Source organism: Pipistrellus kuhlii, unplaced genomic scaffold, assembly GCF_014108245.1.
Source record: "Pipistrellus kuhlii isolate mPipKuh1 unplaced genomic scaffold, mPipKuh1.p scaffold_m20_p_1, whole genome shotgun sequence".
NCBI classification, from domain to species: Eukaryota; Metazoa; Chordata; class Mammalia; order Chiroptera; family Vespertilionidae; genus Pipistrellus; species Pipistrellus kuhlii.
Genome location: NW_023425404.1, coordinates 70,665,611 through 70,683,919, shown reverse-complemented (window position 1 = coordinate 70,683,919; position 18,309 = coordinate 70,665,611). Strand labels below are relative to the sequence as shown.

Below are 18,309 nucleotides of genomic sequence, written 5' to 3'. Positions count from 1 at the left end.
AACTGTCAAATTATAAAATGATAAAAAGGAAAACCTATCAGTGGTTGGGTTGCTAGGGATGGGTTATATATGGAAGGGAATGAGGAGAAGGTATTGTTATAAAAGGACAACAGGAAAGATATGTTAGTGACAGATACACAAATCTACATGTGAAAAATTGCATAGAACGAAATACACACACACAAATGAATATAAGTAAAACTGGGGAAATCTAAATAAGAATCTGTGGATCACATTAATATCAACACCCTTATTGCAATATTACTCCATACTTTTAGATGCTATTTTTGTGGGAAACTTGGCAAAGAGATCTCTGCATTATCTCACAATGGCGTGTTAACCTGCAATTATCTCAAATTTAAATGATTTTTTTAAGAAAGTTCATTGCAATCCTACTTAATAGAGTAATATGCAAATTAACCATCACTCCACTACACCCACAACCCATGCCCACCAGCCAATCAGAGTGAGTAGGCAAATTAACCCAACAAAGATGGCGATTAATCTGCATTCGTGGAGGGAGGGAGGAGTGAAGACTGAAGACAGAATAGAAGGAAGAGGGGAGCTTAAGTGGAAAGCAAGGCCGCTGTGGCATCGCGTGCTGGGCGGGGCGGGGCGAGGCGCACAGCAGCAGTGCAAGCAAGGCACTGGAGGAGGAGGAGGAGGAGGAGGAGGAGGAGGAGGTGGAGGTGGCGGTGGCGGTGGCGGCGGCAGCGGAGGCAAGAGGCAGTGGGGGCAGCGGGCGTGGCTGGTAGGGTGGGCAAGGTGGGACACACAGCAGTGGTAGCAGTGCTTGGGGCTGCTGAGACAGTGGACCACCCACCCTGCCCTGCCCAGCCCAGCAGGAGAAATGGGGGGATGGGAGAGGTGGGGGTGGTGGGAGGGAAGTCTTGCAGGAATATTCCTACAACTGGTCGCTAGTAATCTAATAAGAAGTTATGGCAATCTCAAGTAAATCTGTGACAATAAAATGAAAACATATTTTATAGCAGAATAAAGATGAGCTATGTGGGACAAATAGCAATAGCATGTAGCTTTGGACCACAGTAGCTCCTTCTTCAAAATATATTTTGGGAAGTAAAATCTACCACCTATGAGGAAAAACATGTCTTTCCTAATGAGCAGGTACAAACATGATTTGTATGAATTACTTTTAGAATCTCACAGGAATCTCCTTAAAGACCACATTCTTTATATAATATTATTGACACTTTGGATTGTATAATCTGTTTTTGTGGAGCATCACTTATTATAGGAGATTTAGCAGCATTGCTTGCCTCTACCCAATAGATACTACCATGTTTCCCCGAAAATAAGACATCCTATGAAAAATAAGACCTACTTACAGGTTTCCTTCTGAGTGAAATATAAGGCATCCCCCGAAAATAAGGCCCCCCTAGGCTAAACATGAGAGATTTGGTCCACTGATTCTGAAAGAAATGGAGTCACAAGAAATTCACCAGGAAATTCAGGAATTGGATTATTATGATGATGTTCCAGAAGATGATGACATGATTGTCATTGAATAAATGAGTAAATTCTTGATACTGTAGGATTCACAGTTTGTCTGGTGTGTGTTGACAACTACCGTACTACCGTACCGTATACAGGTAATAAATTTCCTTTATTTTCATTTAACAATAAATGTGTACCGTATTCTTCTTCATGGAAAAATAAGACATCCCCTGAAAATAAGACCTAGCGCATCTTTGGGAGCAAAAATTAATATAAGACACTGTCTTATTTTCGGGGAAACAGGATAGCAGCAATTCCCCATTTCAGTTATAACAGCCAAAAATGTCTCCAGACATTGCCAGATGATCCCTGGAGGGCAAATTTGACCTAGTTGAAAACCACTCTGCTAGGCTAAAAAAAGCAAGGTTGACCAAGAATTCAAGTTTAGAAGATGGCCACAGACTTATTTTGGAAAACTCAAAATTTTAACTTTAAAAATAGGTCAATACAGAACTCAAGATTGAGAAACGCTACTGTAGGGTACACAAAAATGAATGATAATCATTAACTGCCCCCCAAAGGCTTACAATGAAGTAAGAAAAACAAAACATCCTGTATAATAAAAGCCTAATGTGCAAACTTTCCCTTCAGGCAGCTGTTCAACTGGGAGTTCGACAGCTCACTATGACATTTGCGTGGAACAGGAGTGCTGACAATGGAACAGGAGTGGAACAGGAGTGCTGGCAATGCAGTGCTGGGAGCAGTGGAGATGCTGCAGGCCCTAATGGGCCCTGATGAAAGCAGGACTGCAGCAGGATCGCAGAGCAGGTGAGTGGGTGGTGCCAGGCCAAGATGGGTGCAAGAGGGGGCCCAATTGCATATGGTGACCAGTGGCAGTAGCGGGAGGGGGGGGGTGTCCAGCCCTGACCAATCGTCCTGCAGACAGCAACCAACCAGCAACCAGCGGCAGCAGAGGGGGAGGAGGAGGGGGAGAGTGATGGAAAGGGAAAAGGGGGGGAAGGGGAGGGGGAGAGGGAAACATGTGAGAGAGACCCTTTGATTGGTGGCTTCCTGCTTTTATGGGGCTGGGGAACATGCAACCAAGGTATATACTCGTCTGGGAATTGAACCTGGGACTCTCTGGTCCACATGACAACACTCTAAACACTGAACAAATAGGCCAGGCTAGTTAACCCCCTTTAAAAAAAAGTCTATAAAAGCTATAGATGATAGATGGAAATCAAAACACACTTTGAAAATCAGGGATGTTGTGAAGGGTCTTTCACACCTTTAAGCCAAGCATGTCAAACTTGTGGCCCAGCCAACATAACAGTATGTAAAAAACATGTTAATAAAAACTTCATAACTAAGTTTTTACAGTATCCTGTTATACATATAACTAAAGGATCAGTGCACGGCATAGGCGGGGTCCTTTGGCCTGGCCTGTGCCCTCTTGCAATCTGGAACCCATCAGGGGGTGTTGGAAAGCCGGTTTCCATGCACCAGTTTGATTTTGGCCCAATCCCCACAGGCCAGGCTGAGGGACCCCACTGTGCACAGGGCCACTAGTATGCATATAAAATCTTTGGTTAATTTCTTCCTGCCCTTCCCCCTACCCCCTGAGATTCACTGGTCTGTTCCATGATTCCATGCCTGTGGTTTCCACTCCTGCGTTGAGCTTCTGCCCCCCGGTTATCAGTGTTTATCATAGCTATTATTAATAACGAACTACAACGTTCGCTAATGACTGATTACTATAACCGTGTTGCATTCATTTTCCTTACATGCCTTATGCACAGGTGCACCATTTCTCTCCACTAATACTAGCAGCTAATATTTTAGCAACTGATTGCCACATCTGACTTGCTTGGTGTATGCAACAGAAAATATTTCACTTTCGGATAACAAGAAAAATAGGTTTATTTGCATTATGCTTATTAGTTTGGGTAGTTATTCAGTGTCTGCTAAGTTAATGTTCAAGAAAAAATACTAATTTTTATTAAAACATTGTTTTATGTTAATGATTACGGTACTCATTTATTTTATTTCAGCCCTTTGTATTCAGCTTGTCTCTATCAAAATAAACCTATGTTTCTATGAAAATTGAAGCTTTTGTTTTATTGTGGCCCCCCAAAACTTAAAACTTGTTTATTTGGCCTGTGTTTGCCTTTGAGTTTGACATGCTTGCTTTAAGTTAACATTAGGTGAAAAAAGTGAAGAGAAAATAAATGTGGTCTGGATTCTTCTATACACTAACACATAAACTAGTTCTAGCATTAATTTAATTCTAAGACAGCATATTCCTATTAAGCATTTCAACACATATCATCTAACTGGTAGGTATTCTATTATTGCCATTAAAACTCTACAAACAAACAAACAAACAAACAATGCACCTGGAATCACCTGAAAAGGAGCCTAGCAAAACACCTAGCTATTCAAGTGAATAATGGGGAGAATTCTTCCCAACTTTCCTAAATATATATTTTAAAAGTGTATTCAAATTAAAGTAAGTTTTATATTATACCCAGCATTTCATTCTTAAAACTATTGCTTCTCCCTTTGCTTCCCATCTTATCTTTTAGGTACTTTCTGTTACTCTAATGGCTGCCAATCAGAGCATCAGTGAAGAATGAAGAAAAATTTCAGTGTGTCTTCCTTCTCCCTACCATCAACAGAGTTTCTTCTTATGTTGGAATCCACAGATTTAACAAATACATGAAATCCTTAAAATACTAATAAAATTTTGTGCACGTGCATTTTTTCCCAGGGAAAATACCCAAACCTATGCTGAGATTTTTAAAGGCTAACAACAATTTCAAAAAAGATCAAAACAAACACTCTATACAAAGTATCGATATGCAAAGTATATTTTCTATTTGAACAAAGTTAGATAAAATCACAAGGTCACTTTGGTCATACCCTTTTGTTTTGCTCTAAGAATTGGAAATATGCCCTCTCTGGTTTGGCTCCGTGGATAGAGCGTTGGCCTGTAGACTGAAGCGTCATGGGTTCGATTCAGATCAAGGGTTCACGCCCAGATTGTGGGCTCAACCCCCAGAAGAGGGCGTGCAGAGGGCAGCCAATCAATGATTCTCTTTCATCACTGATGTTTCTCTCTCTCCATCTCCCTTCCTCTCTAAAATTAATAAAAATTTATTTTTAAAAAAATTGGAAATATTAAAAATTACTGCTTTAAAAAGCAGTGCTTCTACTGGAGTTTCTCTTTATACAGTCATAGAATAAGCCTTATTTACTTGAGGACTCTTTCACAATACTGAAATGAAAACATTACAGAGCTAGAAATCATAAAGCTAATTATAAAACCAAAAATAATTATTACAAAATTATAAAAATAAGTCTTCTTGGATTGAGTGGGAAAATATGTAGTATACCAAATATAATAGCACATAAAATTGACAACCCTATACACTTTCCTATAAGTTTTACAATAATAACAATTGTCATTTCCATTGCGGGCACAACCCTAGTAGGGGGTATGCAGGAGGCAGCCGATCAATGTTTATTTCTCATTGATGTTTCTAACTCTCTATCCCTCTCCCTTCCTCTATGTGAAAGATCAATAAAATATATATTTTTAAAAATAAAAAAATGTTTAATTTTCAATAAAATCAATTTTACTAGACTGAATTTGAGAGCAGAATGAATAAATAAGTTATCCATGTAACCTTAGCTTCACAGTGATTCCGTATAGCGGGCATTCAGTAAGATGTTTGATGAATTGAGTTTCCTTGAATCAAAATAAATTCTAATTACTTAAACAAACACATAAACAACTCTTTAATTACAACTACAAACACAAAGCCATATACTCACACTGACTTCAACTGATCACAATATAATACACTGTGCTAGACTATAGAGATCAATTATGAACAAAATATATACCTTGCCTATAGTAGATATTGCGATTTCCATCCTTTACAAAATTAATCCCAATTGGGGGAAAGCCAAAATTCACCCAGAGCCCTAGGAATAAAGGCTTGGGCTTACACTCAGTAGCGTAATTCTATTCCTCTGGTCAGAATTTACTGGTTAGGAATGGATGGATACAGGACCCAACTCTAGGCAAAAGATGCTAGTTGAGGGGTCTGGGAAAGCAGCTTTCTCATTCTTCTGAACATACTTCCTTTACAAAAGTAATTCTCACTTCCACCAACCCCTGAAGGAAATGCTTGCAGGTAATAATGGATTATAATGAAGACCCTGTATCAACTGCCAAGAAAATCTAACCAACATATTCCCCAAAAATAAGAAAAGAAAATCTGAAACTTTCAAGAAGCTCAAGATTTTGTAAAACGATCTTGTTTACTAAACAAGTACAAGCCTACCTGATCTGTATTGGATCTATAAGTATTACTATTTCTACAGTAAGCCATTTAGCAGACAATTTAAAAATATATATATTTTATTGATTTTTTTCACAGAGAGGAAGAGAGAGGGATAAAAACATCGATGAGAGAGAATCATCCATCAGCTGCCTCTTGCACACCTCCTACTGGGGATGTACCCGCAACCAAGATACGTGCCCTTAACCGGAATCGAACCCGGGACCCTTAAGTCCGCAGGCTGATGCTCTATCCACTGAGCCAAACCGGTTTCGCTAGCAATTTTTATTTAGTCTTAGTTGAAATTCTTTCAAGAAACTAGTTTCTCTCAGATGTGAACAACAAATTATCTGCCAAGAGGTTAAGTGATATTTATTATAAATGAAAAGTACTTATAATCTATAACTTATGCATTTTGATACAAACAACAGCGCAATACCAAAATGTTTTCCTATATTTTATTATTTTCATATCTAAATTAACACTTTATGGTTCAAGAGAAAATTCTGGCCACCACTGCTGGGTTAACAGTATTTTAAAAAGGCATTTTACTTAATATAAGACTGAGGTTTTAGAAGTCAAATAATTCTAAACCTAAGATTTTACTACATTCTAAATGACTACCATATTAGTCATTTCACTATTTACGATATCAATTCACTATTTACTAACATTAAATAGTCAGACACTGCATGTTTTAATTACTGTTACTCAATAATTAATAACTGGGACTCAATATGTACAAATTTGCTGGAGGCAAAGACCAGTGGTAGTGTGTGTGTGTGTGTGTGTGTGTGTGTGTGTATATATATACTAGAAGGCTAATGGACTTTGATATTCAGCAGGGCTGAAAATCAGCATTGTATTACCCTGCTGTTGGCTGAATGGTTGAAGGCAATCCCTTAACCTGATAATCCTTTTTTTTTTTTTTTACCAAACTTTACCATCTATATGTCAGTTTGTTTTACTAAAAGGCAAATGTGTACTCTAGTAAATAAAAAGCATAGTTCCAATTTCTAGCATAATTCCAAGAAAAGTATTACACAGATGCTCCTCAACTTATGAGGTATATCCAAATAAGCCTATCATGAGTTGAAAATGTCATGCAAGTCAAAAATGTATTTAATATACCTAATCTACTGAACATCAGAGTTTAGCCCAGCTTTCCTTAAACATGCTCAGAACACAGTTATCTACAAAATGCTGGCAGTATAGTACACTGCAGAGTATCATTCGTTTAACCTTATGATGGCATGCCTGAATGGGAATAGCGGCTCGCTGCCCCTGCCTAACATCATAAGAGAATACAATACTGTACTGCTTATTGCTAGTCTGGGAAATGATCAAAATGCAAAGTATGGTTTCCACTGAATATGTATGGCTTCATAAAGTAAAGAAAACAAAAAAAACCACAAGTTGAACCATTTTAAGTCTGGGACCATCTGTTATTCCTATTTTACAGGCAAAGGAGCCAGCTAAGAAAGGGTAACTGGTTTAATCTTAGTTATTCTCTACCTACCCTTTCTTAAGAATCATCCCTCCTATCTGGCCATTCAACATTGGCAGTTCCTCAAGGCTCTGATAGGCACTGCTTTGTATTCACTCCCAGAGTCATTTTACCTATTGCCACCACTACTTCACTGTCCACTAAATATGTATCTCTAACTCAGATCTCCTCTGAGAACTCATAATTACCCAACTAACATCTCTACTTGAACTCTAAAACCAAAATTACAATTTTCACACTCCAACACCAGGTAAATTTCCAATGTTCTACAGAACAGTGTTTCCCAAAGTGTGGTACGCGTACCCCTGGAGGTACGGGAAGAGTTTGGTGGGGGTACACATTGCACCGGAGTTTGGTGGGGATATGCACTGCACCGTGCTTAGCTGCATCTAATGCTACGTTCTCATGAGTATGAGGGGTACTCAGCGTTACGAAAATTATTGAAGGGGTACACGTATGTTAAAAGTTTGGGAAACACTGTATACACGAAGAACAGCACCATCAACTGATGAAGCTGCACAAGCTAGAAATCAATGAGCTATTTTTCCTACTTTGTTCATCACCATCACCCTACACCACATATACAAAACAGCATCAAATCTTACGGATTTTAAGTATCTCAAATCCATTCTATTCATTGCCACCATTCTCCCTTCCCACTCCAACTACTCAAAGTTTTCATCATGGTTCATTTAGAGTATTATAATATGCCAACCGGTTTTCAATGTTACTCAACCCATTCTCCACACTAAAACCATGTGATCTCATATCCAATCACTGTCTAATTTCAAATTACAACTAGTCTAAATAACAAAAATTCCTAACATTGCTTAAAAGATCCCAGTTTAGTCCCCACTCTCAAGTCTTGTCTTGTACTATTTCTCTCCCATAGATCATGGGTCAGCAAAACTATGGCCTGGGGATTCAATCTAGCCTGCTGCCTGTATTTGAAAATAGCCATAATTCACCAATTTACATATTTTCTATGGCACATTTATACTGCAACAGATTTTACTAGTTGCAACTAGTAAAATAAGGTTGTATTACTCTCAAAGCCTAAAATATTTATTATCTGGCTCTTTACAGAAAGAATGCCAACACTGCCTTAGATCAATGACCAGCTGCAGTGACCTCCTTTAAAGAACACATATTATGTTCCCTCTCATCACATAAACATTCTATTCATTCAGCATACTATCTAATAGAAGAGTAATAAGCAAATTAACCATACCTCTGCTACACCCACAAGCCGTACCCACCAACCAACTAGGAGCAAATATGCAAAAAAAACAACCAAGATAGCTGCAGCCATGGAGGGCAGAAGGAGACTTGGGTTTCCCCAGCAATGGAGGAAACCAAGCTTTCCACCTGCCCTTGCCGGCCCAGATAAATATCTTATATAGCAACCTCAGCAAATTGAGTACCCTATACTCAAATACATTAATAGTTCTACAGTGAACTGTATGGATATTCAAGAGAAACATTGATTTTAAGTAGTCCCACATTAGTTTGATTAAGGTTTTGCCAAGAATAGGTCAAATAGGTTGTGCTGCCAATTTTTGAAAAGAACTTTTGATTTTCAGGTTACTGGAAATCAAAATTGCAATTAAGAGTCTATGGACCCTTGCCAAAACTGGTTTGGCTCAGTGGATAGAGCGTCTGCCTGCGGACTGAAGGGTCCCGGGTTCGATTCTGGTCAGGAGCATGCACCTTTGTTGCGGGCACATCCCCAGTAGGGGGTATGCAGGAGGCAGCTGATCGATGACTCTCTCCCATCGATGTTTCTAACTATCTCTCTCCCTTCCTCTCTGCAAAAAATCAATAAAATATATATATTTTTAAAAAGAGACTATGGACCCGTAAATTATGATTATGCATGTATACTTATAATTAAAATGGGACTATCATTTTCCTTTCTTATACCATCCTTGTCTGTTCTAGGATAGATGACTTCAGAGAATAAATTAAGGAATGTATTTTCTGGAACAGTTTATAGAATACTGCAATGATTTGTTCCTTGTAAGTTCTCCTGTAAAATTATCTGGGCCTGATATTCTTATTTAATTACAAAATGTAATTAAATGTTTCACAACTTATTTAATAGTTACAGAATTTTTCCAAAACTTTCTAATAGAGGTCAATTATATTTTTCTACTAGCTTGTTTCTCAACTTTCAAATTTGTTGACATAAAATTGTTGATAGTATTCTCTATTATCTTTTTAATCTGATCTATCTGTAATTATGTTCCCCTTTTCATTCTCAATGTTTATGTATGCCTTTTTCTTTCTTTTTTTTTCTTAACAGTCTTGCCAGACATTTGTCTGTTTTTTTCTAGTCTTCTTAAAGAATCAACTTCTAGATTTGTTGATTTCTCATTTAGTCTCTGTACCCCTATCACTTTAAAACTGAATGCCTACACCAGCCTCTGACAATCTCTTCCCATCTTGCAACCTGAAGTCCAACCCAACTTCCTTTATTGTTCAGGACCTGTTTAATAAGTAAACTGCTTTTGGATTTAAACTAGCTCTTCAGTTTAGCAGACTCATAAATGCAATGCTATTTCAAAATACCCTACATTAGGATGGTGTCCTATCTCTCACCTTGCTTAGTCTTAATTGTATGCCTCTGTACAAGTGATTTTCCCCATCTAAAATATCTTTTCTCCTTCTTAAATGGCAATTGACACACTTCATGAAATTTTGTGAAACTCCAACCACTCTATGGTATTCTCACCCTGTATTCCATTTCATTAATACTTACACTTAAACAATACTACCAACAAATCGTATACAATTTTACTTAACATATTTACCATGTGCCAATACATTAAATCAACATGAACTTACTTCTTATAACAGCTCTAAGAAGTAGGATTGTCATAGTTTTTCTAGAAGAAAGTACAAAAATTTACAAACTTACACAGCTAGTAAGTCCCCAAAATCTGGCTCTAGAGCATGTGCTCTTAACTATTATTATATTATGCTTCCTTAAATTGCTCTAGTAGTACTTCCTAACCCTGTCCCAACCACAGGGTATTGTCTGCTCTTTTAACGTTTTATACCCTCCAACAGCTTTTTTACAGACTTAAGCATGTTTTTAGTGAATGCTTATTGAACTGAAACATAAGACATCTTTAATTACTCAAATCCAACTTATACTATGAAAATAATTTTTAAGCAAACTAAGCTGCACTAAAGTATTCTAGCCTGTCTGTAATGCTTTAAGATATATATCATGAATAACTGTTAGCCATAGAGAGATCCAAGGCATTTCATGGTACATATATAAATACAAAACCCTAAAATATAACTGTGGCATAAAAATGTGTCTATGAAGTTGCATTGTAATATACTGGTATGTTTCTTTTTTTAAGACCATAGGTCCAGAAAACAAACATTAGAGTCCAGAAAACAAACATTCGAGTGACACCAGACTTTAAAAATTACCTATAGGTCTAAAAGTGTCTAAAATATAATTTTTCCAATTTTCTTAGGAGTTCCACTATCATAACACATAAATTTAAAAATTAAAACAAGCCTATATAATAAAAGGCTAATATGCAAATAGACTAAACAGCGGAACACTGGTTGCTATGATGTGCACTGACCACAAGGGGGGATGTGCAGAACATGGCAGGTGTTGGCAATGACAGGATGGTGGAGAAGGTGAGCTAGGGCACCAGACGCTGTCATCAGGGAGAGCCTTTGATGGTTACTGAAAATTCTTTGCTCCTGCACACCGCCGTGGTCCCACGTGGTGCTCACACCTGCTGCCAGTACAGACCCACTTGCACCTTCAACCAGTGCCAGAGCCACTGCTTGAACCCATTGCCAGCGCCGGCCCCACTTGCACCCACAGCTGGCACATGAGCAGCCACTCGCACCCACTGCCGGTGCCCAGCGCCAGCCCTGATCGCCTCTGAGGGCTTCTCCACCTCCCCCTGTTCCTGAGGGGCTATTGGGCAGCAGCTGCTGTTTGTACCCACTGATGGTGAAAGCCTTGCTTGCACCTACTGCTGGAGTTGGTCACAATTGCTCTGCATAGTCAGCAGGTGGGAGCAGTGGCAGTGGGAATGGGGCTGCCAGTGGACAGGGGGCTGCAGCGGAAAGGGCTGGGTAGGGACACGGAGGATGGGCTGAGACCTGCCCTTGTGCCTACCGCAGCCTCATAGCCCATAGTTCCTTTCAAAGTGCACAAATTCATGCACTGGGCCCCTAGTGTTATTATATAATAAAAACGTAAGGAGCCCTAGCCTGTTTGGCTCAGTGGATAGAGCATTGGTCTGTGGACCAAAGGGTCCTGGGTTTGATTCTGGTCAAGGACACATATCTTGGTTACATGCTCTCCAACCCAGGCCCCAGTCAGGGATCATGCAGGAAGCAACCAATCAATGTGTTTCTCTCACATTGATGTTTTTCTCTCTGTGTTTCCCTTTCTCTTCCACTCTCCCTAAAAATCAATGGGAAAATATCTTTGGGTGAAAATTTTAAAAAAATTAAAAAATATAAAAGTGCAAGGGAATTCTATAACAGCTCTAAAAGTTAAGATAGCCAAGATCACTGTAAAGTCAACAGAAAATAGATTATAAGCACAACTCAAACCTAACTCATCATTTCCTTTTTTTAAAAAAATATATATTTTATTGAATTTTTACAGAGAGGAAGGTAGAGGGATGGAGAGCTAGAAACGTCGATGAGAGAGAAACACCGACCAGCCGCCTCCTGCACAACCCCTACCGGGGATGTGCCCGCAACCAACGTACATGCCCTTGACAGAATCGAACCTGGGACCTTTCAGTCCGCAGACCGACACTCTACCACTGAGCCAAACCGGTTTCAGCTAACTCATCATTTCAATACAAGTAAGGAAAAAGTCTGGCCGATACCAAATGACAAGGGATATATTACACAAAGCACTGAATCAAATATATGAACCATTTGCAAGTGTAGAATAAGAGAATCTAGATCTGTTATTAACTCCCATTTGTATCTGTGGCTAGAAATAACAATAAAAATTAAAGACAAATTACTAAGTGAATTTAAGATGCCAATGACTAAAGCAGCACAATTAATTTGATGTACTTCTAAAAATAAAAAAACCCACCAAAACAACCCTGTGTTAAATTATGTCATGTCATTGTTAGACTCATGCAGATTTAACAGATTTTAAAAAGTTAAAGACAGAAAAGGATTTTGGAATCATAAAATATCAATATCTACATCTACATCTACATCTACATCTACATCTATATCTAAGCCTAAGCGACCGCTACAACCAAAACAACTGGATGACCAGGCCAGCAGAAGGGTTAGTGAGGGCTGACCAAACGACTGAGCAGCAGGCTACATGGGGCCACCAGGCCTGCAGGGGGTGGGGAGAGTGGCAATTAGAGGTGACCAGGCCAGCAGGTTGGGGAGGCAGTGAGGAGCAACCAGGCCAGCAGAGGGGAGCAGTGAGGGGCGATCAGGCTGGCAGTGGAGGGAGGGGAGGTGCTGTGAGGGGCAACCAGGCTAGTGGTGGTGGTGGGGGGAGTTGGGGAAGACCAGGTCAGCAGTGGGGGCAATTGGGGGTGACCAGGACATCAGGGGGTGCAATTAGGGGTGATCAGGCAGATGAGCAGTTAGGAGCCAATGGTCCTAGATTGTGAGAGGGATGTCCGACTGGTGGTTTAGGCCCAATCCCATAGGTAGGAAGCATAGATGTTTCTTAGGCACCACTAGGTGTGGATCAGTGGAACCCTAGGTGGTACTGTGAAATAGCACTGCAGCTTAGAAGAGTGCTAGCCAAATAGTCTCTTATGGGATATAAATTATGTAATTGAAAAATTATGTGCTGGTGCTTGTTGATTTCTCCATCACAAGTAGATAAGTGTATTGTAAAAGACCTCCTTAGAGCCTAGAACATACTTTTTAAATTTAGGCATGAACATGAGTGCTGGAAATAAAATACTAATACTTAAGCTTCAAAAATAAATAAATAAAATAAATAATATAGTACTCTCCCCCCACCTCCTCAGTTTCAATTACCTTCATAATTCTTGGTCCAGAAATATGAAATGGAAAATTCTAGAAATAAGCCATTTGTTTTAAATTAGGTGCTGATTAGTGTAATGAAGCCTCTCGCTATTCTGCTTCATCTTGCCCAAGACAATGAATTATCCCTTTGTCCAGCATATCCCCATTAGCTTATTATTAACTTATAGCCAGCTATGTTAGCAGATCAACTGTCCTGGTATCACACTGCTTATGTTCAAGTACCCTTATTTTACTCAATAATACCATAATCACATAATGTTTACTACAGCCTATTATTATCATTTTTCTACTTTATTAGTAATTACTGCTGTTAAATCTCTTACTGTGCTAACTTATAAGTTAGACTCTATTATAGATATGCATAGGAGAAAACATACAGTATATACAGGACTTGACACTATCCACAATTTTAGGCAGTCACTGGGAATCTCAATGTATCACTCACAGATAAGAAGAGACTACTATAGTACTCTATAATTGTTAAATTTCCTAATGTTGGTATCTGTACTGTTACTATTTAAGAAAATGTCTTTGTTTTCTTAGGAAATACACAATGAGGTTTATAATGGTTAAAAAAAAAAAAAAAAAAAAAAAAATCCCGTATCTCCAACCTGGTCTTAAAGGGCTCAAAAGCAAACCACAATGTGCACACACAGCTCAAACAAGTAGGGCAAAATATAAACAGTTGGCAAATCTCAGGAAAAGGTACACAAGAGCTCCTTTTACTCTTCCTGCAAGTTTTAAGTTGAAATTATATAAAAATAAAAAGTTAAATAATCAATCAGAAATGAAGAATGCCATAACTGAAATATAGAATACACAAGAAAGAATTGCTAGTCAACTGGATAATCTAACCTTACACCTAAAAGAAGTGGAATCAGAACAGGCCAAGGTAAAATGAAGGAAATAATAAAAATTAGAGAAAAACTAAAAACAAACGAACAAAAAAATACAAAAGGTCAATGAAACCAAAAGTTGGTTCTTTTTTGAAAGGAAAAACATGACTGATGAACCTTTAACTAGACACATCAAGAAAGAACAGACCCAAATAAATGTAATCAGAAATGAAAGAAGAATGATAACAACAGACATCACAGAAATACCAATGATTGTAAGAAAATATTAGAAACCACTATATGCCAACAAAGTAGACAACCTGGGCAAAATGGAAAAATTCCTAGAAAAGACAATCTTCCAAAATGGAATCAGGAAGAAGCAGGATACCTGAATAGATCAATAACAACTAATGACATTGAAGAAGTAATAAAAAATACTTCCAGCAAACAAAAGTCCTGGACCAAATAGCTTCATAGGCAAATTTTACCAAACATTCAAAGAACTAATTAACACCCATCCTCATCAAAATATAAATTCAATAGAATGCAAGACTTCCAAGCTCTTAGTATGAGCCCAACATTATCCTAATATTAACAAAATCAGATAAAGACACAAGAAGGAAAAAATTAAGGCCAATATCACTAATGAACCTGGATGCTAAAATTCTCAACAGAATATTAGCATATTGGATCAAGCAATAAATTTTTAGAAATCATACACTATGATCAAATGGGATTTATTCCAGGGATGCAAGAATGTAAATAATCAGTCAGAAATGAATTCACAAATCAAAAAAAGTGCCATATCACATAAATAAAATGAAAGATAAAAATCACACGATCATATCAATTGATGCAGAAAAAGCATTCGATAAAATCCAGCACCCATACATGATAAAGAACTCTCAACAAAGTGGGAATAGAGGGATCATACCTCAACATAACAAAGGCCATATGTGAAAAACCTACAGCCAACATCATACACAATGGGCAAATACTAAAAGTGTTTTCCTTAAGATCAGGAACAAGACAGGGACGTCTGCTTTCACCATTCTTATTCCACATAGTACTGGATGTTGTAGTCATAGCAATCAGACAAGAAGAAATAAAAAGCATCTAATTGGGAAGGAGGAAGTATAACTGTCATTTTTTGCAGACGATGTCATACTGTATACAGAAAACCCTGAAGACCACCGAAAAGACTAGTTGCAGAATATAAAATTAGGATCCAGAAATTGATGGCATTTTTACAAACCAATAATGAACTATCAGAAACAGAAACTAAGGAAACAATCCCACTTACTATTGCAACAACAAATAAGGTACCTAGGAACAAATTTAACAAAGGATATAAAACCTGTAACTCGGAGAACTATATGACATTAAACAAAGAAATTCAAGAAGATACAAATAAATGGAAACATATACCATTCGTTGTTCATGGATTGAAAGAATTAACATCACTAAAATATCCATACTACCTAAAGCAATCTGTAGATTCAAAGCAATTCCTATTAAAACACCAATGGGATATTTCACAGAACTAGAAAAAATATTCCAAAAATTTACATGGGACCAAAAATTGGCCCCGAATAGCTTTAGCAATCTTGAAGAAAGAAAAACAAGTTGAAGGTATCAATACAGGATATCAAACTATACTACAAATCCATTTTAAAATAGTCTGCTACTAGCTTAAGAACATATAGACAAATGGAACACAACAGAGATCCCAGAAATTAATCCACATCTCTATGGTCAAATTAATATTTGCTAAAGGAGGCAAGAGCATACAATGGAGTAAAGATAGTCTCTTCAATAAATGGTATTGTGAAAATTGGACAGGCACATGCAAAAATAAATGAAACTAGACCACCAACTTACACTATACATAAGATTGAACTAAAAAGGATAAAAGACTTAAATTTAAGTCATGAAACAGAACTTATATAACTGAATACCAGGAAGACAAACAATTCAAATAAAAAATAGGCAAAGGACCTGAATATTAGGTGTACCAGTTAATTAATAATGATTTTTTTTCAATAGATAAGAGTTACACAAATGTTGATATATATGCAATTTGATATGTATGCTACTTTGTTTTATTGACAAGCTTCAAAACTTCCTATGTCAATTTGCTTAAGTTGTTAACATCATAGATAGTTTTACACTTAAAAATGTAGAATTTCGTGCCAAAAAAAAAAAAAAAAAGCATTTGTGGGAAATTATAATTCATTATTTTAAGAAAAGTGCTGCTGAATACTTCAGGAAGCTTATGGAGAACATGCTCCATCTCAAGATACTTGTGAACGCTGGTTTAAAAGTGATGATTTCGATGTAAAAGACAAAGAACATCCAGGTCAACCGAAAAAGTTTGAAGACCAACTATTTACAAGCATTATTGGATGAAGATGTGTGTCAAACTCAAAAACAACTTGCAGAGAGATTAAACATTGCTCAGCAAACAATATCTGATCGTTTATAAGCAATGGGAAATATTTATAGGAAGGAAAATGGGTGCCACATCAACTGAACTAAAGACAAATGGAAAACCGAAAAGTCATCAGTAAAATGTTGCTTCAATGGGCACGAAGTCTTTTTTGCAGCAAATTGTGACTGGTGATGAAAAGTTTTTTTCTTTTTGAGAACCCCAAATGCACAAAATCATGGGTTGATCCAGGTCAATCATCAACATTGACTGCAAGGCCAAATTGCTTTGGAAAGAAGACCATACTCTGCGTTTGGTGGGAACAGGAAGTTGTGGTATATTATGAGCTCCTATAACCAGGTGAAACAATTAATACTGATCACTACCGACAATAAATAATCAATTTGAACCAGGCTTTGATTGTAAAACAATGTTCTAGAAGACATGGTAAAGTAATTTTACTTCATGATGATGGACCATCACATACTTCAAAATCAGTTGAAGACACATTGAAAGATCTTGCCTGGGAAGTATTAACCCACCAGCTGTATTCACAGACGTTGCTCCTTCAGATTACTATTTGTTCTGATTGCTGGCATATACACTTTTTGAGTGCACTTCAAACATACAAAGAAGTGGAAAATTGGGTTTCTGAAAAGTTCTATTGGGATGGTATCCACAAATTACCTGAAAGATGGGGAAATGTGCAGCTAGCAATGGGACATTACTTTGATAAAACACTTTTGATATTTCTCTTGAAATTATCATGTTTTCTTTGATTAAAATCCACATTATTAACCAGTACACCTAGCAGACACTTCTCCAAAGATGATGACATATGGATGGCCAATAGACATCTGAAAAAATGTTCAAGGTCACTAATCATTAGAGATGCAAATAAAAATTATAATGAGGTATCACCTCATACCTGTCAGAATAAATACTAACAATAAAACAACAAACAACAAGTGCTGGGGAGGATGTGGAAAAAAAGAGAACCCTTGTACATTATTGGTGGGAATGCAGACTGATACAGCCATTGTGAAAAATAGTATGGAGTTTCCTCAAAGTATTTAAAATGGAACTGCCTTTAACACAACAATCCCCATTTCTGGGAATATATCCCAAGAATTTCAAAACACCAATCAGAAACAATATATGTAACCCTTTATTCACAGCAGCAATACCTATATATATAAAAGCCTAAACGACCAAACAACTGGCTGACCATCCGGTAGCTATGATGTGCACTGACCACGAGGGGGCAGAGGCTCAACACAGGAGCAGAAACAGACTGATCTCAGAGGGAAGCGGGTAGGGGAAAAGGTGAGAAGAGATTAATCAAAAATCTTATATGCATACTCAAGGTCTAGTGCACAGATTCGTGCTCTGGTGGGGTCCCTCGGGCTGGCCTGTGGGGATCAGGCCTAAACAGGCTCTCTAACATCTCCCGAGAGGTCCTAGACAGTGAGGGGGTGCAGGCCAGGCTGAGGGACATCCACTGGTGCGCAAATCTGTGCACTGGGCCACTAGTTTACAAATATCCAAAATCTGGAAACAGCCCAAGTGCCCATCAGCAGGTAAGTGAATAAGAAAGCTATGGCACATTTTCACAATGGAATATTATGCCACTGTAAAAAAAAAAAGAGGAACTTTTACCCTTTGCAACAATATGAATGGATCTAGAGCACATGTGTC

At 37.9% G+C, this 18,309-nt stretch overlaps 1 protein-coding gene and 1 long non-coding RNA gene across 10 annotated transcripts in view; one reads left to right on the top strand and one right to left on the bottom strand.

Annotated features, from left to right (window-relative positions):
* The window catches only part of ARHGAP5 (Rho GTPase activating protein 5), a 74,698-nt gene that overhangs the window by 37,224 nt on the left and 19,165 nt on the right, over positions 1 to 18,309 (bottom strand). For 2 of the 9 annotated variants that reach the window (XM_036451340.2, XM_045585275.1), the window contains exon 3: positions 10,159 to 10,199. The exons of the other annotated variants lie outside the window; for them this stretch is intronic. In XM_036451340.2, the coding sequence (XP_036307233.1) occupies positions 10,173 to 10,199 (27 nt within the window). In that variant the 3' untranslated portion in view covers positions 10,159 to 10,172. The remainder of the gene's footprint in view (positions 1 to 10,158; positions 10,200 to 18,309) is intronic. 9 annotated transcript variants of the gene reach the window in all.
* On the top strand, positions 1,434 to 17,597 carry LOC118726492. The gene is made up of 3 exons (XR_004990309.2): positions 1,434 to 1,444; positions 2,082 to 2,087; positions 17,423 to 17,597. It is a non-coding gene; the product is annotated as an uncharacterized LOC118726492 (long non-coding RNA).